This window comes from Castanea sativa, chromosome 10, assembly GCF_040712315.1.
Source record: "Castanea sativa cultivar Marrone di Chiusa Pesio chromosome 10, ASM4071231v1".
Classification (NCBI taxonomy): domain Eukaryota; kingdom Viridiplantae; phylum Streptophyta; class Magnoliopsida; order Fagales; family Fagaceae; genus Castanea; species Castanea sativa.
Genome location: NC_134022.1, coordinates 9,538,377 through 9,562,748, shown reverse-complemented (window position 1 = coordinate 9,562,748; position 24,372 = coordinate 9,538,377). Strand labels below are relative to the sequence as shown.

Below are 24,372 nucleotides of genomic sequence, written 5' to 3'. Positions count from 1 at the left end.
AATATAATACTACCCAATGAGTATTATACATAAACTATTAAAATATATTTTTCAAAATATTTCCATATGAGTTTATGATGTACTTGCATATCCGAAAAAATCTGTAACCAATTGTTCACTTTATACTCCAATGCATATTACTTAGAGAGTATAATAAGGACCCTTAAGACGTGGTAAGAAGAGACACAAACTCTGGTAGTCAAGACTCAAATCTTGAAGTAATGAAGTCACATGCGTGTTATTATGTCGAACGTATCTTGGAGAATTTGAGAAAACATCACTTCTCATCTCAATCTTATGTCTGATTCATGCAATAAAACCATTTTGTTTGAGTAGCCAAACTTCTTTCTAGTGTCCACTTTTTCAAGATTATTAGCTTTTAAAGCCATACTTTTTTTTTAAACAAAAATTTATACAATCAAAGCTAATCCATACGACTATACCTACCTTCTTATATAAATACAATTTTTTTTTTGGCCTCTAAAGGTTCTTCTGTACTACGATGTCCTAAATAGCTCATGCTTACTATTGATCACTTGCTGGGTTTCAAAATCTGGTTATAGTCTCCTAATTTCTCAACCACAGTTGAATACTTTTCTTCATCCTGGCAGTGTATTTTCTTCGAGTGATAGATCCTTATAATCGTCACTGTTGCCACCACCATCGCAAAAATGAAGATGCCGATACTGAAGACTAAAAAATCAGACCACAATTAGTATAAACTTACTAGACCAATCTCTCTTTTATTATATGTGAAAACTAACAAATACTACTAGTTGAGGCTTTTACCTACAAGCACGTGCATAATAAAACCCCAAAAATTAAGATTAGTTTGTATTATGATTTATATATAATATATATGATCAATTGATCATGTATTGAAAATGGGATACACAATACGAGTGTTAGCTAGTGAAAAAGACCTTTTTTGTGTCTGTTTTCCTCTGTTTTGAACAAGATATTGATGCTAGCTACTCCAATTTTTCAATTCATACAATTTTAAAATATTAATGTTACAGATATTCTAAAGTTCAATCAAGGGCATGATAGCTAGTTATTTGACAAGGGTACATAGTGACAAGAAGGGAAGTTTCCTTTCAGTATTTCTACGAAAACCGGGTCAAAGTCTTTGTCAATTTGACCAACGTGGAGTAGAATTGAAATATAACTAATTAAAACCTTTGAGAGTGCTTATCCTACTACATGATGGACACATAACACATTTATGTGAGTGACATGACATGCATGACTTCATTAGTTTTAGATCTTATTTTCCCACTATGATTCCATGTGAATGCTAGAAGATTAGACAGACAGAATAGTTACTTGGAATATGTGATAGGTTGGACTTTAGGGGGGTAGAAGATTGCTAGTAATTTTTTTTTCCCCCTTCTTTGGAAATGACAGAGCAAGTCTGGAAGAATTTAGTAGTACATAAATTTTTCTGATATCTCAAAAACTCTCAAAACTATTGTTTTATTATCCCCATCATGATTTTATTATTTTCTTTTTAGTAAAATGAAATTTTCTGTTCTTTTCTAAGAAACTACTCCTAGTACATGACAATATGTCCTGGTACATACTTCACAAGTTTCATTACTAATCAAAATCAAAATTGTTAATATTAGAAATTGTTAAATATTATAGGACATAATCAAAATTTCTAAAAACAGGGGGAAAAAAAAAGGACAAAGGACAAAGATTACCTATATCATGTGCCAAGTTAAAACATCCTGTTTTATCCTTCAATCCACAGTGGCCTCCGTTTGCTTCACAATCTTCTGATCCAGGCAAATCCCAAGATAATCCAAGACCAAAACTATTGTCAGCTAGGTAAGGACTATACTGAAAAGGAATTGCCACAGTTTTCACTGGCCTACAAGAATTTGGTATGGCCAAGGAAGGCTCTACAGTATAGACATGATATTTGGAGCCACTTAGGCAGGGGATCTCACTGAATGAAGAAGAAACCAACCTAGAAGAACAATTGAGGTATGTGTAGTTCTTAACAACATAGTAATAATGGTAAGGTGTAAGAGAGAGATTGAGGTTAAGAAAGACTTCATGGACACAGCTTTTGGGGTCAAGAAGACTAAGACTTTTGGTGTGGTAAGAGATGGATTTAACAACCAAGTCACCATTATAGGATGGGAAGGGAATGAAAGTGGTGTTGTCTTTGCATACAAGCTCAAAACCAGGGTAACCACAGTGTTGGAGTTGCCTGCCCTTTACTTGGAAAGGGAATTGAATCTTGGGAGCTCCATCACCACACTGCATCATGGTACAAGTGTCTTCATAAGCGTTTATGCTTAGCAAGGTGGAAGAGAAGAGAATAAGGAAGAGAAAAGCATCCATTTTTTAACCAAAAAAAAAAAAAGGGTATGCAGAAGACACAAGTTTGGGACAATGATAGTTGTTAGTTACTCTTTAATCTTATTCCTATGTGTTATATAACTTATATGGGAGGGTGTTTAAGTGGAACAGGGAAAGGAGACTGTGGCACACCCGAAATGACTCAGAGGCTGCAAGACCCAAAGGGCAAAGCAAACTTCAGCCACCTAGATATGCTTTCTTTATTTTCTTTTTCTCTACAGAACAAGTGGGGAGTTTTCACTTTAGAGAAAGCAAATATGGTTTATTATTAAAAAATTTATCCAATTTTTTTCCATCGTAGAGTGTTTATGGGGGTTGAACTTGAACATTCAGTTGGAAAGTTTTAGGTAGTGGTTTTGGACCCAAACTTTGAGGAAGCATACAAGAAGATGCCTAAGGAGACTTTGGTACCCGGTCAAGAACGCAACCTAACAATCTGACCTCTCTTTTTACTTTAAAAAATTATAATAAACAACTAGGCCTCTCTTATTTTTCACGAGCTAATAAACTTTTACCCGTTTTTATATTAACTCACTTTTGACATTCATTTTTTTTTTTACCACATCGTTTAAAACCTTCTCTATTTCAAATCTTAGAAATTGAAGCTTGTAAGTTTTAATTTCAGTTTTATTATCGGTGGACCCCTAAACTTTATGATCTTTCTGCTTATCATTTTCTGTTTTGGACCCTAGCCTTTCCAGCCATACCTCGTTAAGTAACAAATACTACTTCATTTTGCAGGCTCTAATGAGTCAATATCACTCACCAGTCATTGCCTTACTGATTAAGTTAGCTTGACTTTAGTCCTCTCAATTAATTAGCTATCAATTTAACTAATCAAACACTCAAAAAAACTTATTTTATTCAAGATTGTATGATACAACTACCGGCACTCAAATACCCTCTGGTCACGCAACATTGATTGTATTCTAATAATGCAACACAATTTATGATGCTCCAAATTGATTGTATATTGATTGATGCTCTATTTGTTTTGATAGGAAATCTTTTGTGAATTTTTTTTTTCCAGTATTTGTTAGTATTATAAAAAAAAAATTAAAGGGAAACTGTCAATGGTTTATGGAGAATCTTATTAAAAATGTGACTAATTTTTAAGAGATTATTGTGTTTGACATGTCTATAAGTTTATTTCATTTACTAGTCGCTAACTTGTGCTATGCACGAAAACTTACATATTTGTGAGGTAGACAAAAATAATTTTATAAAATCTTAAATTGATTAAGAAACTACACCATTGCATGATTTGCTCTTGTATGACTTTAATTTGTTTTACAATTTGATGAAGAAGTTATTACTTGAACGTGCAATAGCTTATAAAAAATTTGTCAAAAAATTTCAAATACTGCAAAAAAATATAAAAGAATAAGATGATTCACTGCTTAGAAATTATTGAAACAAAAAAAAATATATATGACTAAACAATAGATAAATATAAAAGAAAGATTGGTTACATTCAAAACAATAATTTTAATTATTGCAAGTTTTTTTTATCTTGTAAAAAACAACTAAAAAGAGTTTGATGGTTTATGTACAAAAATTAATTTTTAAAGAAGTTGCAGTAAAATTGTTCTATTATCCAAAGAAGTTAAACTTTATCAATAGTTGATGATTTTTACATTTATCCAAATAAAGTCATGTTTAGGATAATCTTAATATATGACTTATTCAAGTTATTTATTTATTTATTTATCAACATTTGAGTTTGAGTTTAAGTTAGACTTGTTAGAGAGATAAAGTTTCACTCCTAATTAAGTTTGAACTAAACAAAAATAATTTTGTTTTAAAAAAATGATAATAATGAGTTTGAGTATAAGTTGGATTTGTTAGAAAGATAGAATTTCACTCCTTGTTAAGTTTGAACTAAACAAAAATAATTTTATTTAAAAAAAGATTAAAAAATTGATGAGTTTGAGTTTAAGCTGGACTTGTTAGAAAAATAGAGTTTCACTCCTTGTTAAGTTTGAACTAAACAAAAATAATTTTATTTAAATAAAATGATAACTTTATTTAAATATTTTTCTGACGTGGAAAATTGTGGGAGTTTCAAAGGTTTCGGTTTTATATATATAGATTAGTGAAATCTTGATGTGGCATATTGCTATTGGAGGGGGTAAAGTAGGGGATTTTCATAAGGTCCTTGAATGTCTTCTCACCCAAAAAGAAAAAAAACTTTTATATTTTATATCTATAATCTACTACATGCCCTCTATTCTGATTAAAAATTAAATATTAAAAAAATTAATAAAAAAAAAAAGGAGAAGATGGGAGGAGAGTCTAACCCTAAAAATCCAAGCACTATTCATTAATGCCCACTTCAGGAATTTGGGCCCTTTAATTAACTAGTCCTCGAGAGGTTTAGACAGTACCAACTCTCTTATAACCAAACCAAACCAATCCATCTATGGGCTTCCATTTCTTTGAAGTTTGAAATCCTGATGAGGGCTTCATGACAAGGACTCAAGTGAAGCTATTGGCACTACTTATCAGAGGGTGATCCAAAGCAGTACAACCTTGCAGGTGGAGCTTCTGGGGCCATAACCCACTACGGGAGTGGCGACACCATGTGGGATGGACGAGTGAACTGAACCTATGAGCAAAAGATCATGATACACGAGGTGGGCTGACTACATATTCCAGCTATCAAGTCCTATATGCCCAGCCATACGCCCATACCTACCTAATGCACTAGAGATTCTATCTCTGATTGAGAGAACGCTAGAGATTTTACCGATTTAATTAACTTATGATACCCCAATTTATGTGAAATGGGTTCCATAAATGGGTATTGTGCATTCGTGTGTTGAGTGACTTGAGTCCCACATCGGGTGTAACACAACACATGAATTGTGATAGTTCGGATTTTGTGAACTAGATTGTGCTGTGTTAAGTTAAGCTGTCTTTAGTCCTATGTATGGGTCGTGTCTCAACCCTTGGTCAGACTATTCTACTCCCTACCCACGAGATCCCTTGAAAACTCCATGAACCAAAAGTCTGATGGATGGAAATTGAGACCTCAAGGGTAACAGCATGTCTACCAAGTCCAATTAGCCCAAAGCCTGGATGTCATTGAATGGACAATTTCAACAAACGTTGATTGTAACTTGACTAATCTTTTTGAAGTATAAGCACATATGTAGTTAACGTTTTCCTAATTGGAACCCACATCTTGTCTTGAAGTTAAGATAACGCAATTTTACAAACTTCTTTCTTTGATCATAAAACTCTAGAATCAAAGAAATGTGGGAAAGAGAGAAAATAAATAAATAAATAAATAAAAAGTTGGCAAAAAAAATACTACTTTGTAAAATATTTCAGTCACCTACCAAATATTCTCAGCAAAAAAATTTAAAACTTCGTCCTACAAATTTGTACACAATAAAAATAGGTATTTTTCTCTGTATTTCAATGTAAAAATAAAGGAAAAGAAAAAAACAAAAAAAAAAACAAAAACAAAAACCTTAATAAAATATTTCTGGGATCTGCAATACTCATCATTAAATTTGAGAGTATGTCTTTCGAGTTTAATAGCAAATAAAAGAGCCCTTACATTTAAGAATTACTAACATGCTAATAAGCAAACTTCTAATGCAGTTATAGGAATATCTGAAGAATAATCATACATTAAAAAACAATACTGGCCGCATACAACCTTTTGGCATCAATATTGTACCAGGAAACATATATTAAAATTTTAGAAAAATTTACTTGAGACATGTTCACTGATACACCTGAGCTCATACATTACTAGAACAACCAACAAACAGACTCAAGAGACAAAAGAATTGGAACAGGATTTGGAGGAAAGAATCACATGAGCTCCCTTGCTAGCCTCACTGGTTTTTCCTTAAGAAAAGCCACATCGCCATTTGGTGTGGTCAGGAGATGATGATTTTGCTCCCCTTCACTCTCTACTGATGCAGATGATACAACCGATTCTGACCCATCATCATCTGTATTGACAAAATATTTTTGATCAATGGAAAGAGAGAGAGACCTCAACACTAACACATGTAATAGGAAAATCAAATCTCTGAATTTACTGCTTTCTGCTGAACAATTAAGCAGTCACTGTCAAGACATTCCTAGAACTTCTTAGATGAGAACCCCAGATAACTAATTATAGATGCGACTGCAGGGATTGGATGGTTCCAGCTTCTAACTTCTAAGTGCCTAAAAAATCATTTTCACTGGATATCCTAACAATCCAGAGTTTAAAATTTAAAGAAACAACACCCAAGCCTTACCCATATGTTTTGGATCAACTATGGACCTAGTCAGCAACTTAGACCAGGTCACATTTATTCTATTTCGCCAATCTATTCTATTCTATCCGAAATCATACTTTTTAGTACTTCATGCATTGACATGCCATTTTTTACTACTACTATTAATATTATTCTTGGTCTTCCTCTACCTTTTTTAATTCCCTCAACTTGAACAACTCACTCTTTCTCATTGGTGCAATAATTGCTCTCCTCTGAACATGATCGAACCATTTCAAGTGACTCTCCCTCATCTTTTCATCAACAGGGTTCATCCCAATCTTTAAATTCCTCATTTCTAATCATGTCTTTCCTTCTGCACTTATCCATCCTAAAATTCTCATTTGAACTACACTTATTTTATAAATATGTTGTGCTTAACAGCCCAATATTCAGTACTATAGATCATAGCTAGTCTTATAGAAGTCTTATAAAATTTTCTTTAAATTTATAGATATTCTATGATCAAACAATACTCTTGATGCACTTCTCCACTTCATCCACCTTTCTCTTATCCTAGGGTTCACATATTCTTCAATATCTTCAACTTTATGAATTATCGATCCATAACTTAACCATCTTATTGTAACTTGATAAAGTTCAACCAATGCTAATTAAGCATGCGATCCTAGGGAATATCAATGATTTAACTAACCTTTTCACCTCATATTTTACACGTTCAAAAATAAATAAAAAATAAATAAAAAATAAAATAAAAAGATAGAAAAGAACATCTCCCTTTTATTTCCATTTTTCGACAAAATGAACACATAGCATATATAGAAATATATGGTTAATCAATTACACACAGCGACTCTGTTATACCAGATTTTGTTTTCTTGGATAGCCAATGACAGTAATATTTAAGAAGAAAATACTTTCAAGCCTCTGAGGTAATTAGTCTTGCAAAAATGGTTGTCTAAATAGACTTACCAGAATATACTGGATGATCGGGAAGATGTCTCACTGCTGTAACTTGGATGCTTTCAGGCAGAAGACAATTGCAGAAAGAACCTGAAACTTCAACCAGATAGACAATCAGATTAAGGAAAAGCCAGTCATATGTTGGCCAAAATATCCATTTGCAGTGCCAATAATTGTAAGCAGCTCTTCTGCTCACACCCTTTGAAAACCCTATATAACCAATCTACCCAAAGGTGTGAAACTGCCAAAAATTAATGGACCCTGGAGAGATCTGATGTGGCTGATAATATAGAAAAAATAAAGTATGACATAATGGAAGAATAGTGATTGATCATGTGTTTAATCATATGACCAGGTAACTATGCAACTATGTTCATACGCATATAGTCTAGAAGCTATGGTGAACTTCAAGGTAGATTCTCAGTAATGTAAATACGTAGGCAGAGAGATCTCTTACCTAATCGGGCAAGCCGATTAACCCATCCTGGTATAGACTTTCCAGTTAGCTGCAGAGAAACTTCATCTGTGAAGTGGTTGCAGTTCTTGGCAATCAAATGATAGGTGTCCCCATGATATTTTGCAGAAAGGTGCTCCATGAATGACCGGAACTCTGAACGAGACATATTAGTGCTGCCCAACAACACTGACCGTCTGAAGATGAAGCCAGGGCAACTTTTTGGTTCCACCTCAAACACCCCACTGGAAGAGTACTCATGTGCTCCAAAGCCATACTCCAAACCATGCACTGTCCATCAAATTTCAGAGACAACTTTTTATGGTTGGCACACCATAGAATTGAAAATACAAAAGCTTCACATCTAGAATCCTCAACAACTATCCATATACAATATCATTTGATAATATCCTAAGATCAAAAACCCCTCATACATGAGTGATCTTATAGGATACCTGCCTGTAAGTCACAAATGGCAGAGAATTGATCAATTGAAGCAGGAATTTACATTTTCCTAGAAAAGAGGCCATTTATATTATAGCTACTACAGCTATTTAGTGCATGACAATTGCAGGAAAAGATAATAATGAAATAAGTCCAAGCATAACCAGTTGAACTAAGTATTTTGGTAGAATGAAAGACCATGTATGCATATGTGCCTATAATATCACCAAAAAAAGAATTAGCACATGGTACAAGTTTGTTGACATAGTCATCCACTAAAGAACCACTGAAAAAAAACTGCACCAGTTAGACCCAAATCAAATGGGTTGATGCTTAACAACAGTAATTCATGCAAATTTTCAAAAAATTTAAACAAGAGGATGCATATAATCTAACTCACTTTTGTTGTTGCAGATTTGAGAATATCAATCTTGAAATTTTCGTTTAATATCTATATAGACGTGAATCATGTGTCTAGCCAGATGCAACCAATAACTGACGTAGAACAAAGTTTCCTTGGAATTTGTCAAAAGCTATGATCATTAAAAAATCTACAGAAATGGCATGCAGTCATAATGTTCAGTCCATTGACCCTTATTTTCATGCCTAGATTTAGTTTTTTTTTTTTAATATTTAATTTCATTAATATTAGTCTTTCATTGAATTAGTTGAAATATTATATTTTTGACAGCTAGTTGGAATATTGTATTATTTTTACTTCTTTTTTTTCTTTTTTTTTTTAAGAAAATCTGTCAAGAAGAGTTCCCAAACTAGTTTTATCAGTGGAATACAATATTTCTCTGATTCTAAGATTTTTGGTTGATTATAGATTTCTAATTCTTGAATATTAAATAGGTTCATTAAGGTAGAACAAGAGCCAATTGCGTTTTTGTTTTGCGTTAAGTGGTATCATAGCTGTTCAGCAATCTAGTACAGCAAACGAGGACAAGTACAACTAGCATATTGATGAAGATCAAGGGAGTACAAGCCCTTTCAGCCAGGGATGGCAATGGGCAGGTTTTTTGGGTGATCCCATCCCCTGCCCAACCCCACTCAAAAGACCCCATGCCCTATCCCACATCAAGTGGCAACAGGGTTTTCCATCCCTGGCACCCTGGCCTGCAGGGATTTTTAAAAACCCAACCCACCCTGCTGTGGCCTGCCCTACCCACCCTGCTGGTATTAGCAAATTTTCAAAAAACCACATTCATTTCTCTCTTTTCCACAAGAACAAGATATAATACTATCTCCAAGCACAAAATTTAGTAATAATAATAACAGAAAATTCAACTACTCCATCACCCAAAAATAAAGACCAAACATAGGAAACTAGGAGAGCATAGCAGGACAAATCAAATTCCCAAAATACAGAGCACCATGAACTAAGAGCACTAACCAATTGATTCAAATGGAGAAAATTAAAATCAAACTGACAAGAACAACGAGAACTTGGAGAAGAGAGGAGAAATCCTAGCATTATCATTGACATGAGGACATGGGGATTGGAAATTGGATTCTCACAATCCTTTGAGGAGTGGCAATCATGATTGTCATATTATTGAGTTGGTCATTATCGCTCTTCATTGGAAATGAAATAAGAAAAAAGATCTTGTGTGGAGGAACAGAAAATCAAAAACATGCAAGAAGGTAGGTTGTTGGAGATGGTGTTGGTGTTTGTTGGGGTTAGGGAAGTCCTGTATTGAGAAGTGAGAAGTTAAGTGCCACAGAGTGAGTGTTTGGTCGGGGTGATTTGTGGGGGGATGGAAAATAGAAAGGAGAAAATAGAGGGGATTTTGAATATTGGGGTTGTTTTATTTGGGTGGGGGGGGGGGGGGGGGATGATTTGGTGGGGCCCAGCTGGGCCCCATCATTTTGAGGTGTTTTCTTGTCACCCCAAAATTGGGGAGGAGAAAATGGGGCAGAAAGAGGGGCTTAGATAAAAATTTACCTATCTGCCCCTCTCCTATCCCAACGCTAGTTTTTTTTTTTTTTTCAATGTAACGTGAAGTCCCCTATAGCGTTGTCCAAAGTTCTATTGGACTCTCACCATTCTCTATTATCTGCAATAAGGTTCCAAAGCATGCACTTGACTTAGTAAAATTGGAAAAGTTGTTGGTCTGAGAGTAACAGCAATCAATACAGCAGAACAACTTCATTCAGGTCAGGCAGAGATCAAAAATAAACTTAACAATGCTAGCCAATAACCTTAAGCTAGGACAAGATTTAGCCTACTACATTTACATTTACGTTAAAAAATAACCTTAAATTACCCATGAATCCACCAAAAGACTAACTTAATAGAATATAATAAGCTAAAACAAATTTAGGAATGAAAACAAGAAACAATAGACAACGTCTTATTTGCTAGATTTTTGATAATCACACTTCTAGGGAAATGCCTAGAACAGCCATTCTACATTAGTCCTAGCACATGCTTTTAATCATAGCTGGCAAAAGTTGTGCATAGCAATGCAAACATGAAGCTTCAAGATTTATCCAAAGTTAAACAATTATAAAGCGTGATATCTTCCACTCACCATTTGAAGCACTCGTTTCTATTTCTAGTGCAATCATTTTGCAGAATACAGCTTTTTATAGCATATTCATAACTATTACAGCATAAGACAAGAAAACATAATGGCAATAACATTGTGACCTTGTCATACAATCCCATAATTATCTATTTCCAATTTTTGCAGCATTGAAGTTTAAAATAACTTAGGCTGTAAACGAACCAAGTATTAAAAGTTCAGGCTTGTTCATTTGGTTTTATTTTGAACACGAGCCAAACTTGAGCTTATTACCAAAAAAGATTACATATTCAAGATTGGTTCATTTCCTTGTTGAACAAGTTTGAGCTTGTTTACGAGCTACTTGATTAACTTCCCAAATATAGTCAAAACTTGACAAAAATTGTGTTACCCTTCACAAATCTATGAATTTTTACAACAAATAGATTGTTTATATTATCAACAAACTGCAAATAGTAATTTGATATCACATGAACCTATTTACAAATTTACACAATCCAACCTCAAATCTATATAAGTATATTTTAGACAAGTATACATATGAAAATAAAATATTATTATATACAGTAAAATCGATCATCATGTTACTATTTAAATCGATCATCATGTTCACCAGCTTGTTCACGGACACATTATAATGTATGAGCTTGGCTCGTTTAATAGCCGATCCTAAAATTGGGCTAAACAAGCCTTTTTCTCAAGCCAAGCTCAAGCTGTTCATAATAAGCTTAATTCATTTACAGCCCTACGACTCACTTCAAATAAGTAAGAAGCTAAGAAACACAATGCAATGGGTTGGAAATTCATATACCTTCGATACCGGAATGGAAGATCCCGAGGCCGAACCAGTAAAGGTAGTTGTTAATGGGAGTGAGATCATAGACATTGAGGTACAACAAAGCCTGGTTTTTGGTTTCATCGCTCTCATCCTTTTCCCTGCTTGAGCTCGAGCTAGAGCTCAACGGGAACAACCGCATTTTTTTTTACCAAATTGCCACTCCCTCAACACCCAATATTTGCATACATTTGTATATAATATTTACACACTCACAAGCTTATCATCTCAACACCAGTCCAAACACCCTATAAAACCAAACAACAACAACAAAAAGTTACAGAATTAAGAGAAACCCTAACGATGTGTTTGGCAGAGTGCAAGTTCCAACTCAATATCTGGCACGCCAATTTAAGAAGAAAGCTACGGTTTCTTTTTGGGGGAAAAATGTTAAATTCTCGGGAAACAAACAGGGTTTAAGAGTGAGTGAGTCTAGTATATAAAAAATATGAGGAGCGGTGGAAGGGAAAGGTGGATCGGAGGGGGAAAAAATGAGAATTGGAGGGAAAATGTTTTACCTGAGTCCGACAACGGGATCGTGTTTGGATTGGGAGCGAGCGAGCGAGCAATTCAGAGATTTTGCTAGTTTTGCTTTATTGGGAAAGTGAGAGAGAAATCCAGGGAAATTGTGGAATTTTCAATTTCAATGGAATCTGTTTCTGTTCGTACACTGTTGGGACTGGGATTTATTAAAAATTATTAATACTTTCAAAGTTTTTTCTTTATTTATTCAGAGCACACGGACACCGGTTTTTGACTATTGCCAATGCCCCTTGCTTTACTGCTATATCACGAGTCTACCCCTTCCTTTTTTCTTTTCCTTTTTCTTTTTTTTCTTTTTTTCTTTTTTGAGAAGAAGATACCATACCATACCCCCTTCATGATGGTTGACTTGGTTTTTCCATTTTTTAGATTATTTTTAATATTAATTATTGATTCAAAATATTCTACACTTTTCATAAATTTAAAAAATATATATTTATTAAGTATATATATATATATATAAATGTAAACGATATTCAGAATCAGATTATACAATAAGAAAGAGAAATGAAAGGTATTCTTCAAAATAAAGAATGAAATCTTCACTCTCTTTTGAACACTAATAAGAGTTAGAGCTGCTCTATTACATTGCAAAGGCAGACTACCAAAGAAAACAAAATAAAAACTCTCACAAATCAAATTAATATCATCAAGTATCCATGCAAACTCCAAATGGCAGATTATATCTGAGTTTAGGAGATCATCAGTTCAGCAAACATGCACTCCACAACAATTTTAAAAGAACAATTTACTTAACAAAATAGTAGTGCTTTCCTCATAATAGAATTCGTACTCCACGGTATATCCAATTATTTCTTTATTCATTCACATGCCACCTTACTTTAATTAATATTTTTTTTAATGAGGCTTTAAAGAGATATACAAAAACTTCAAAACTAACTTTTATCTTTATTTATCTCACATTTATTAATTAAGTTACCAAAAAATGACAGGATGCCAAATAAATGTTATTAGGGTTTTTTATAGCATTTTTTGGTGTGTTATGAGAAGTTAAGCTCATCCCATAAGAGAAGTCGAATCAAGCTCACCTTAAGGAGAATCAAAGTGCCTCTAAGTCAAGAGGCCTTTAACTAATGCATTTGGATGCAGTTTTCAACTAAATGTTTATTTACTTATTTGGTAAAATCTGAATAAATTTATTAATTATTATTTGAAATGAAAATAGTAGTAGATTTTATTTATTCAGAATCTGGTTGACAATAGGAAAGATAAATAAATGGCATTCTCCATGCCTCTTTATTCTCTTTTGCCGCAATAACTAGAGTTAGAGTAGCTCTATTTCATCACATTCACAAAGGCACACTAACAAATGATACATATGAAAATTCTCGTAAATCAAATTTATATCCTCAAGTATTCACGTGTCCTCTAAAGGGCTGTCTAAATTTAAGAGATCCACCAGTTCACCAAACGTACATTCTACAACAATGTAAAAGAAACAATTTACCTAACAATATAGCAGTACCTTCCTCATAAGTCATAACAGATGTTGTAGTCCACAATACATCCAATTCTTTCCTTGTTCATTCACAAGACATTGTTCTTTAATTTATACTTTTTTATAATAAAAAAATTGAGGTTTTTAAAAATTGTACAAAAATCTCCAAAACTATCTTTTTTGGGAAATAAAGTACTAACTTTTATCTTTTTACTTGAAATTTATAAAATAAGTTACCAAAAATGATAGGATACCAAATAGATGTTATTAGATTTTTTTTTTTTTTTTATGCCCATAAGTCTGTTCTTAAAAAAAATGCTCCTAAATTAAGAGACATTTTACGATAAATGCTACGTCTATAATATTTTCACAACAAATTATAAGTGGTTAGTTGTTATTGGTTCAAATTTAAATCTACCATTAAGATTACTTTTTTACCTCAACAATAACAACAAGTAACGAATTGCCACTTAGAATTTGTTGTAAGAATATTATGGACATAAAATTTCTCTTTTAACTAATGTTGACTTGTTAGCAACTATAAACACTCGTTCCACATCCTTGACACTTCATTGCAAAACATGATCATGAGTTTGATACTCAACATACTTAAGCGATTTTTTTTCCTTTATTTAAGTTATTAAGGTGCTTAATTTTCTAATCCAAATAGATCAATTTTGTGTTTTAGGTTTCTTTCTTCTTCTTCTTCTTCTTCTTCTTCTAAATGAAGAAACCATAAATGTAACATTTCAGATATAATCATATGAATTTCTTTTTTGAGGATTTGGATTTGGTACAAGTTAGATTAAAAGTTATGAGTAGTTTAAGAAACATAAAATCTTGGATTGTTTTGTCATAAGTGATCCACACCGATCAAAGGGTTTTTTTTTTTTTTTTTTTTTTTTTTTGAGATAGGATGAGTGAGAAGTTGGTGGGAGTGGCAATTCGGAACTTTCATATATAAAAAATGCCCGTCAGAATACTATTGGCCTATTGCTGACAATAATACAAGGTACATATATGGCTGACATTCCGGATTTTTGCATGTCTGGCTCTAGGACAGAATGTAGCATACACTATAATAACTTTATGGATATTCATGATTAAGAAAAGAAAATACCATTGCAGTTACTTTCATTTATGTTACATTCGTCAACTCAAATATAAATCTTCTTTGAAAGCTCTGTGAATCTTTGTCATTGTTCATGATTAATAAGTAGTTTTGACTTCACAAGTGTCGGCCAATTTTTTACCTACTATATAACTAAACTTACAATTAATGTAGCAGAAAACATGGTATCAATGTTTTGCTAGAAACTGAAGATTGGGAACCACAAACTTGTATTGAAATTTTAGCAATCCGTTCAAGATTTTTTCAGGCTAAAACTATACCTACTAGTTTGCGACTTCAAATTGGTATTGAAGAAAGGGAAAAAAAAAAAAAAATCATTAGCAGGAATTTGCATAATCTAACAATGAGAAACTGTGACCAGCTCATGTTCGGCCTGAGACAATTGGATGTGACAGGAGAACAAACTAGGGAACAAAATAAAGAACAATGTTTTGTTTCTAGCAAAAATAATAACAAAAAGTATGACCCACTGGAATGAATTGTCTGACCATGCCCTAGATGGCATAAGGAATTAAGGATAACTTAGAAAATAGAAGGACGAAAATAAAATAATATTAAGAAAAAAAGGGGTTGATGTCTTTAATAACATCATACATGGCGTTATGTTCTTTTGCCTCTGACATAATAATATTAGTTGGAGAATGGTGGCTAAGAAGCTCAGCCGACCTGAATTCTTCAGGTTTAACAGCAGGCAATTTGAGCTGGCCTATGTTCTTTTCAGCTTTGACCCATCAGCAGGCAGTTTGAACTCATATTGATGCATTCAAAATTTGAGAATAGCTTGTGCCCTCTTAGCTAGTTTCAGAAAGCTAGGCAAGCAAAAGTTTTCATTGCTACTTCCAGAGAGTCCCAAGTTCTATCAGGCCCTTTAAGTTTCAGGTCTTATGGTCAAAATTTTTATACTATCACAATGAGGGCACGGTAGGGTTTGGACTTTGGAGTTATACAAGATTCATGATGTGTATTCTCAAATTTTTCAGTCTTATGATAAAATAAATTATGCCCTTTCCAATTTACTAAAGGCATTCCTTATGAGCGTCTAAGAGGATGAGAAATTGGATCAGGCTTTGTCCAACATTAAACATTTAGCATTAAGTTATGGTCACTCATGACTCATGTACAATTGACACATTTTACATTAGAAAGATCATTGTTGTATTTACATGATATACATCAGCTGTAATATCCATAAAAATGGATTACTCCTAAGGTCATTCATCCTGTAGCTGAACTCGGTCTCAATCAATAAACTCAAGTGTGAGACTCTTATCATTTCTGCATGAAAACTGGGAGGATTGTGTGGCAACGCAGAGTAGTGCTTAAATGATTCTCAAAAAAAAAAAAAAAGAGTTGTGCTTAAATGGCTTCAATTAACTGGCGCCACAGTTGAAATCTTGATTTTGAACAACATTGTAGTACAGGGAAGATAACTGGCCATCAAATTTTGAGACCATTTTATGAGCAGATAAGCCACAATAACGCTCCCCTAGCCGAGCAATGCATATATCAATAATTTTCTTGAACATGCAGTCCTCTTGGATAAGTGGTTGCTGCACAAAGTCAACTAGGGGCATCCACTGCATGGTGGAGCATAAAATATTCTGAAGTCAGAAACTATATATGATGCCACATAAAATTTGAAGAACCTAGGTTGATGCATTTGTAATGTAATTTGTAGTTCATTTTCCCCAAATCCCACTGAACAGTTAGTTGGGTATGTGAAATATTTTTATTAAGTTATTGGTGCATTTTACTAATAAAGGAATGCATGCGAGTCAAATAACTCTAACAAAAAGCATCTAGTTAATCAAAGCAGTTCATTATAACAGTGTGATGATTAAGGACAACAATGAGTTGGTGATGCATGAAGCAATTATTTCATAGACAATATTGTAATTCATTTCCACAGCCTGCATGCTTGCAACAATCATTCCACCTACCTAATTTTCTTTAGTTTCCTTTTCCTATTTTCTTGTGGCTCCAAACAAAGCCTTTTTTGTCTGACACTTGAGTGTATGAAAGGATTTTCATAGAACTGATTGTAGATAATTAACCAAAAAAAAATAGAACTGATTGTAGACAGCTTCACCTTAAATTGGTTATAGGTGACAGGCAAGTATTGCAGAGGGTAAAGAAAGCTAATGAAACAGTGTAAAGCATTCTTGAGTGTTCTATAACTGTAAGTTAGGACATTTACCTTTGCTGCTTGAATTTCAAGATCATCTATTATGATTTGAGTTGACAGGGGTCTTAGCATGCAGATGAAGAACAAATCTGACTTTTCAAAAGCCACATTGTGAGCATGCCTGGAATTGCAGTTGCAGAGAGAATTAGATACTGTTAGTGCAGGGATTAAAGTATTTAGAAAAGTATAGAGCATAAACAGCGTCCAGTTGCACTGGTCAATGGTGCTTCACACCAGAATCTATGCAATGCAGTTATGCCGGCTATACAGACAGTTAATGAACTTAACCATACAGCCTAAAATTGGTAACTATAATTATTATTAGATTCTTGCCTGTAACAAGTGATTTTCTCTATGTTACAGAGTGAAAGTAAACATGCAATAATTGCACTTCCTTTTTTAAAACCACATAATAATAGTTATAATATGTTTTTAAAAATATTTCAACATTTTTTTAAAGCTATACAAAATCCAACCATTTTCATATGCCCCAGATACTTTTCTCCCCTTTCATTACTTGCCTTTGTCTATGAGAATAACATACTGTCATTACCTGAATGCTATAACTTCAACAAACTCAGAATCAATCTGCAATATATAAGAATCAGCTAATGTCAATTGGAGAATTCAACTCGCCATTTATGCTAATTGAACTAACAAGAGTAAGTTATTGATGTCCAGGTAAAAAGAGGCTTAGAGAAAATATCAACTACTACATTCTTACCCCCGTTTCCTCCTTGACTTCTCTAATAGCTCCTGAAAATATCTCCTCTGACTGATACAAATAAAACAATTGGTAAGAATAAAAAACAAACAAATTGAAACTATTGAGTTTTACATTATTTTTCTGTTTTAAGTAGGATCATCCAAACAAACTTGCAGTCAAGGTACAACTTAAATAGAAGTACACCTCAAGAACAAAACCAGTTGGAATTTTCCAAAGGCCAACAGATGCTGGAGCACAGTGTTTCTCTTGCACTACGAGAACCTGTAAATTTTCATGAGGTTCCTTTATATTAGATTGAAAATGAATCTCTTCATGATGCATGTACAATATTATCATAGGATGTTAACTCTAGAGCATGTGTAGTGATTACTACAGGATTCATTCATATTGCTATTTGAACTTCTTTGTTCTGTGAGATACAGACCCTAGGTACCTCATTAAGGCTACAGTGGAGGACCATATATACAGTTAACTCATTTTGAAGACTCATCTTTGCCACATTATCAACACAAACAACAAATACCTCATTTTTGTCGTTAACGACAAATCCTCCAACCCCTACTTGATGTGATGCATTATCAGGAAGCATGCAAGGTCCTTCAGGTATCCAGTATGTTAGCATCAAATATCCTCGCTCTGCATGGTGGTATTGGAAACCTTCCTGTAACCAGTTGACATGTCTCAGAGACTCAATGGCGTTTCAGTAAGTAAATCATTCACAACAAGAATGAAAGGGTTAGTATTTCAAAAGTCATAATATTAAGTTATCCTGAACCTGTATGCAATCTAGACGGCTGAAGCTGAAATCAAATCCGGGTTCACTTATACATTAAGGGTCCAATACTGGAAATTTTGGGTGCAGAAGTTACCTTTACAGCAATTGGAACAAGCTCAGATCGTTCCACTGGCAACTTAAGCCAAACTCCCTTCTTCCCCTGCAGTAAAATGACCTCAGATTTTGAGTGTCTCAAAACTTCAAGATGCATTACATACAGCATAAATTCTTCTTGTGCCAAATATTGATTGAAGGCTGACAAATCCATTGAAGTAAAAGTAAGTGACAAAAAAACTTGGAAGTGTTACTATCATGTTTGTACTTACACACACAGTTTATGAAAATTGATTAGTTCCACTATGTGAACATGAGAGCAAAATCTTGGATTGTATGATCGAAGTCCTAGTCTAGTTTGAGAAACCCATCATACCAAATTTCATTCCAAATTTCAAGGAGCACACAATGGGTGCAGCAAGGGGATGGCTACATATTTTAATTGTATGACTGAGCCTTTAGAACAAAATGGTATAAGAAACCTTCAGCAAATAATTAATATTTGTAAGATCATAATTTAATCTACCAAGTTGTGCCCAATGCTTGCAGTTCTAGAAAAGAAAAAGAACGAACAAGTCGTTTTTATATTATCATCATTATATACTCATTGTGGTAAAGAAGAGTTCTTAGCCACATCAACTATAAAATAAAAAGGAAAGAAAAAGTATTCCATGACAAAAACAAAAAACAAAAAAGGAAAAGAAATCAGATGCATCCAGTCTCTTTCAAAGGCACTGGTTATGCCTAAAACTTGTAAATTGTAATGGCCAACGACACAGCAAAAGATTAGTAGTATTTAATTTGTGATCGTTATTTTAAAGACTCAGAAATTACCATATTTTTCCAATGAGAAAGAGAAGCATGAAGTATAGAAACAAAGGCATTTGGGTTAGCTGGTAATCTTTCTGGATCAACTATAACTCCCCCATACTCGTCATCAAATGCATGAAGTACTCTGTTATCACTACAATACAGCCTTGAGCTTGTCCCATTTGTCCCATTGATCCGATAGGACAATGAAAGTTTTCCTTGACCAATCGAACCAATGGCCTTTTCTGGCAGATATGTGTTATCTGAAGTACTTGCACAAGTAGCTTTCAGAACTATTCCTGAACCCAAGATTGAGAAAAAAGAACGAGAATAAGAATCTGCACCCTCATGTAGTAAAAAATCTTAGTTCATACACTAAGATGAGTCTAAGACAAATGTCAAAAGTTGGAACATTTTGTGCTTAGTTAAGTGAAAGAATTACCTTTGCAAGCACAGATTTGTGGAGAGAACTTAACACCAAGTATATTCTTGAAATTCAAAAACGGGCTACAGTATGTTCTTCCCAGATCGACTATCTCAGACACAGACACAGAATTGGATTCAAACAATTTCATCTCCATCACACGGGAGACAGCTCTATAATCTAATGAAATCAAAGTCTTTAAATAAAGACATATAACAGAAGCTTAAAGACTTAGACTAAACTATACAAGAACAATTTTACTTTTATATTCTTATATCAAGATTCCCATAACACGTATCGCTCAAGAACAAGAAAAGAACATGGAATTCATCGTCATTCGGAATGAACTAGAGCTTGCATGATGAAAGTGAAAGACTTGGAAATGTAATGGGAGACAGAAACAAACGTAATGAGCTAAGTTAATTAGCACAAACTCAGGTAGAGACACACTGATAAAGTTGAAAATTAAGAGCATATCTTATCCAAGTATCTAAGATTAATATGGTGGGACTATATGTATAGCTAAATTTGTGGTGTAAAACGCGTGGTGTGTGTTCAACAATTTTTATTATTTTGAGAATCTTGTGTTCAGCAACAGGTCAAAAACAATTACAGCTAAAATGAAAAAAAACGAGGGAATTAATAACTTTTTTTAAAAAAATTATGATAAGAAAGTGAAAAAGGTCCCACGCGCTGTCAAAGAGTGTGGAGTGTGGTTTTGTAAAAGAATTACTTCCTGTTTTTGTTTTTGTGGGCATAGCACAAAGCAGATTCCATATTATTGGAAAGATTTAGGGTTGGTTTGAAATTCGTTTATTTTGTTAAAATTAAAAAAAATTTGCTAAAATATTGTAGATAAATGTAAAAGTTAATTGAAATAGTACGGTAGGACCTATAAATAGTACTAAAAAGTGTAGTAAGACTCATAAATAGTAACAAAAATAAACTGAATAATAAAATAAATTGACAAAAATTATTTTTGCCAAACACACACTTAAAGAGCATAAAATAAAATAAAATAAACAATGAAAGGTCTAGTCAGAAAGCATTGATAAAAAATTCTTGATATGGTAAGGAATAATGTCACCTTTACAATAGTGGCATTTTGACGTGGACTCAAAATTTCTTTGGAAAATTCAATAATTATGAAAATTTTTGAATTATTTCTCTTAAAAATTTCAAGAAATGTCAATTAGTTGAGTTACAAAACTCTTAGCAACGTGAATTTAAGTTTGATTTTTTATTTTTTTGAGAATCATTTGGAGTAAAATTCTCCAACTTAAATAGTTAAATATGCTATAATTTTTTGCAAAAACTGTTGAAAAGCAGTTGGTTGAATTGCACTATTGGAAAATTTTAAGTGAAGCTATGATCTTATGGATATGTTAGTGGGAAATGCTACATCCTTGTTCCCTTAATTATTTTATTCTTTCAATTTTTCTTTTCATTTTATATCTGTATCTAACTGTATCTTGGAAAATTACCTTCATGTCATATGTGCCGTTTGGTGCAATAATTCTAGCTTCTAGCAAAACAATTAAATAGTTTACACATGTTTTACCCCGCACTAAATTATACACTCTAGTGAGTAATTCTTAGGTACTCCTGGAGCACGGAGAATGGTGCTCCCTCCTCTCACATTCATGGTGGGACCCGTTCATTAAATGCATGGTGGGGCCTACCATAAATGTGAGAGGAGGGAGCACCATTTCTCTATGCTCCGGGACTACCTAAGAATTTTCCCACTCTAGTCTCTATATCATTTAACATTTGAAACATTTAGAATGACACAATTATTAATGAACAAGTCGCAGACCTTGCACGTTGGGTGTAATCTCATTAAATTTATTTATTATTTCATTTTGAACTAATTTAATAAATAGTAATGTAATTTATAATTATATTTTAATTTATTATAAGGACAATCTCAAATGTAATATATATATATATATATATATTTTTTTTTTGACGTACCAAATCAAAACAATATAAATTTTTTCAAGAATTCAAAAGGTAAGTTAGCAAAAATATTAATTTTTTAATAAAAGTTATTTATAATTTTTTATGTATCATTAAAAATTATATAAAATCTAAACATTTTTTTTTTAGTTTTAAACAAACTTTCTCAAACCAGAAATTTTCTACCATACAATCAAAAACACTGACAAACTTATCTAAAAAATTAATACAACTCAACAAAACTACAATTCAAAAAAAAATAATAAAAATAAAAGATTGCAACTCTTTTTCCTTTAAAAAAAAAAAACAAGATTACAATTCCAAAGAGGAAAAAATAGTAATGTTTATTTTTTTTTAAATAAAAAAGTGGTATTGTGTAAATATTGACATAATCTAAGCTAACATCTAATCCAACATATGTAAAATGAATAGATAAATGATCAATTTTAAACACAAAATAGAATATGTTTTCTTAAAAATCTCAAAGAACACACTAATAAAATAAAGAAGATGAAAAACAATATAAAATATTTGTACACGCTTAAAACAATTACTTAAGCATCTAAGAACATCATATAATAAAGACATAACAATTTGCCGCTAATATATTAAACTTAATATTTACAAACAGTGAAAAGAAACTACACAAAGACTACTGTCTTCAAATACAAAAACTGTTCTTCATTAGCTTTTTTGGATTATCCTATTTTTTCCAAATAAACTAAAATCTAACAACAACACAAAACATAACATATTGTAATATGATTTTTTCTCCAATTCAGATCAACATCAAACACCATTCATTAAAAGTATTTAGTGTTGTAAATAAAATGATAAACTAAATATAAATAAGTTTTAAACTATTTAAACTAAAGTACTTAAAAGCTTTAAACGAAAGCAATGTAAAAATATCCAAAAGCTATAAAAACTTTAAAGTATACTAGATTAGCCAAACAATGGTTAGACTATCCAAAAGTGTGTGTGACTGTAGATAAGCTTCCTCCTTTTGAGCCCACAAAACTCCCCCTTTCAATATGTACACCGCCTTTCATGTGAAGCTCTCCCCCTTACTATATGCTATAGTCAAAGCTATATACAGAGATGCTCTCCCCCCTTTTTGGCACGAATAGCTAAAGGCTCTCCTCTAGCTTGCGCCAAATCTCGTCCAACTGTATCTCAATGGTTGTTGGAAGAATCTGAACTTGGTTGTTGGTAGAGTATATGACATTAGCAAGACTAGAAATACGCTCATGCAAACCCTCAACCAAGGTAGTCAACCTATTAGAATGAGAGCTAGATGGTCCCGGCTGAGTGCTAGTAGACTGTGGCACGGGAATGTGAGGAAATGCAGTCTCGAGATGCCCTAGGATAGTGGGAGCAACTGATCAATGTCCAGAAGGAGTGGCATGGGGGGAGAAGTCGCTCTTTGGTTTTTTGGAGGACTTTGCTTTCCCCGTTCAGCAGAAGAGTGACTCTTGCTCATTTGGAGAGACATCATGGATATTGGTCATTGACAAAGTAGGATAGTTCTATCTTTTGGTGGACGAACACCTTTAAGAACTATGATTTTCATGACAAGACTGCAGAAAGGAAGAAAAATTCGTGCAGTTGATCGTCTTGTTGTTTTCCCCATAGTCTAAAATATGCGAGCACAAATGTCGATTGTAGCTCCTTTGATTAGATCATACGGAAACTGTGCTCTTCCAAGATTGATAAACCCAGTGTTGGTCAGTGGATATAGGTTGGAAGACATGATCAATGTGAGAGTCTTCAATTTTGGTCCAAACTTTGTAGTACCAATGGACGTGCCTTTGGCGAAAACCTCATGATCAGCTCCTAGAATGTCTAGAATCTCTGTCATTGGAGCTAGTCTCTCATCATATGGTGAAATGTCCACATGCCCCGAATGATTGATGTGAAGAATCTTTGCAAGATAGTCTGAAGTGATGATAGAATCATTTTCTCGAACCCAACACTTCAGTTCAGCTCCGGTGATCCAAGCGTTTGAGTAAAACTCTTTGACCAATTTGTCAATGGGATCCTCAAAGTTACCAAACAAGTTTGCCCAATCTTTATCAGCAAATATCTTAAGGATGAAAGCGGATCCCAAGGTGTCAAACCGTACAACCCTTTCCACCACAGTAGGTGCACTCTCAAAGTTGTTGGAGAAAGACTAAAAGTCCAAGAGAGTCTTAAATCTCTTGTTGTCAAAGTCATCAAATGAATGTCGGGTTCTCTTTGACACAGGGGATGATGTGAGTTCAATCACTTTTTCATTACCACGAGAGGAATGACGATACATCTACAGAAAGAACAGCCACACAAATAGATAGCAACAAATGCAAACATGAAAACAAACTTGATTAGAAATAAGTTAATCCAAGAAAATGAACAAAAGTCCTAAAAAGGAACATAAAAACATAAAACCTAATGTCACAAGATCATGTTTTAAATGCTAAA

General features: G+C 33.3%; 3 protein-coding genes across 7 annotated transcripts; all 3 read right to left on the bottom strand.

Moving 5' to 3' along the window:
• Positions 1 to 213: 213 nt before the first annotated feature.
• Positions 214 to 2,590, bottom strand: LOC142612618 (RING-H2 finger protein ATL22-like). The gene is made up of 2 exons (XM_075784730.1): positions 1,707 to 2,590; positions 214 to 693 (listed from the first exon to the last, which is right to left on the bottom strand). Exons 1-2 carry the CDS (start codon positions 2,353 to 2,355, stop codon positions 533 to 535), a joined length of 810 nt encoding a protein of 269 aa, XP_075640845.1. The 5' UTR covers positions 2,356 to 2,590; the 3' UTR covers positions 214 to 532.
• A 3,246-nt stretch (positions 2,591 to 5,836) lies between these two features.
• On the bottom strand, positions 5,837 to 12,545 carry LOC142613567 (deSI-like protein At4g17486). 4 transcript variants are annotated; one of them, XM_075785953.1, is made up of 5 exons: positions 12,363 to 12,545; positions 11,821 to 12,092; positions 8,038 to 8,325; positions 7,590 to 7,676; positions 5,837 to 6,344 (listed from the first exon to the last, which is right to left on the bottom strand). In XM_075785953.1, exons 2-5 carry the CDS (start codon positions 11,984 to 11,986, stop codon positions 6,202 to 6,204), a joined length of 684 nt encoding a protein of 227 aa, XP_075642068.1. In that variant the 5' UTR covers positions 11,987 to 12,092; positions 12,363 to 12,545; the 3' UTR covers positions 5,837 to 6,201. The 4 variants fall into 4 exon arrangements, with proteins under 4 accessions (XP_075642068.1, XP_075642071.1, XP_075642069.1 ...); XM_075785956.1 differs by having other exon boundaries at positions 7,590 to 7,670; XM_075785954.1 differs by having other exon boundaries at positions 7,590 to 7,670; positions 11,821 to 12,545.
• Positions 12,546 to 16,044: 3,499 nt separating this feature from the next.
• On the bottom strand, positions 16,045 to 20,372 carry LOC142612589 (nudix hydrolase 8). Of its 2 annotated transcripts, XM_075784692.1 has the most exons (9): positions 19,972 to 20,372; positions 19,554 to 19,828; positions 18,760 to 18,825; positions 18,414 to 18,551; positions 18,074 to 18,151; positions 17,888 to 17,938; positions 17,717 to 17,751; positions 17,176 to 17,284; positions 16,045 to 16,555 (listed from the first exon to the last, which is right to left on the bottom strand). In XM_075784692.1, the coding sequence occupies exons 1-9, from the start codon at positions 20,108 to 20,110 to the stop codon at positions 16,349 to 16,351; spliced, it is 1,098 nt and encodes a 365-aa protein (XP_075640807.1). In that variant the 5' UTR covers positions 20,111 to 20,372; the 3' UTR covers positions 16,045 to 16,348. The 2 variants fall into 2 exon arrangements, with proteins under 2 accessions (XP_075640807.1, XP_075640808.1); XM_075784693.1 differs by lacking the exon at positions 18,074 to 18,151 and having other exon boundaries at positions 19,972 to 20,349.
• Between the last annotated feature and the right edge of the window lie 4,000 nt (positions 20,373 to 24,372).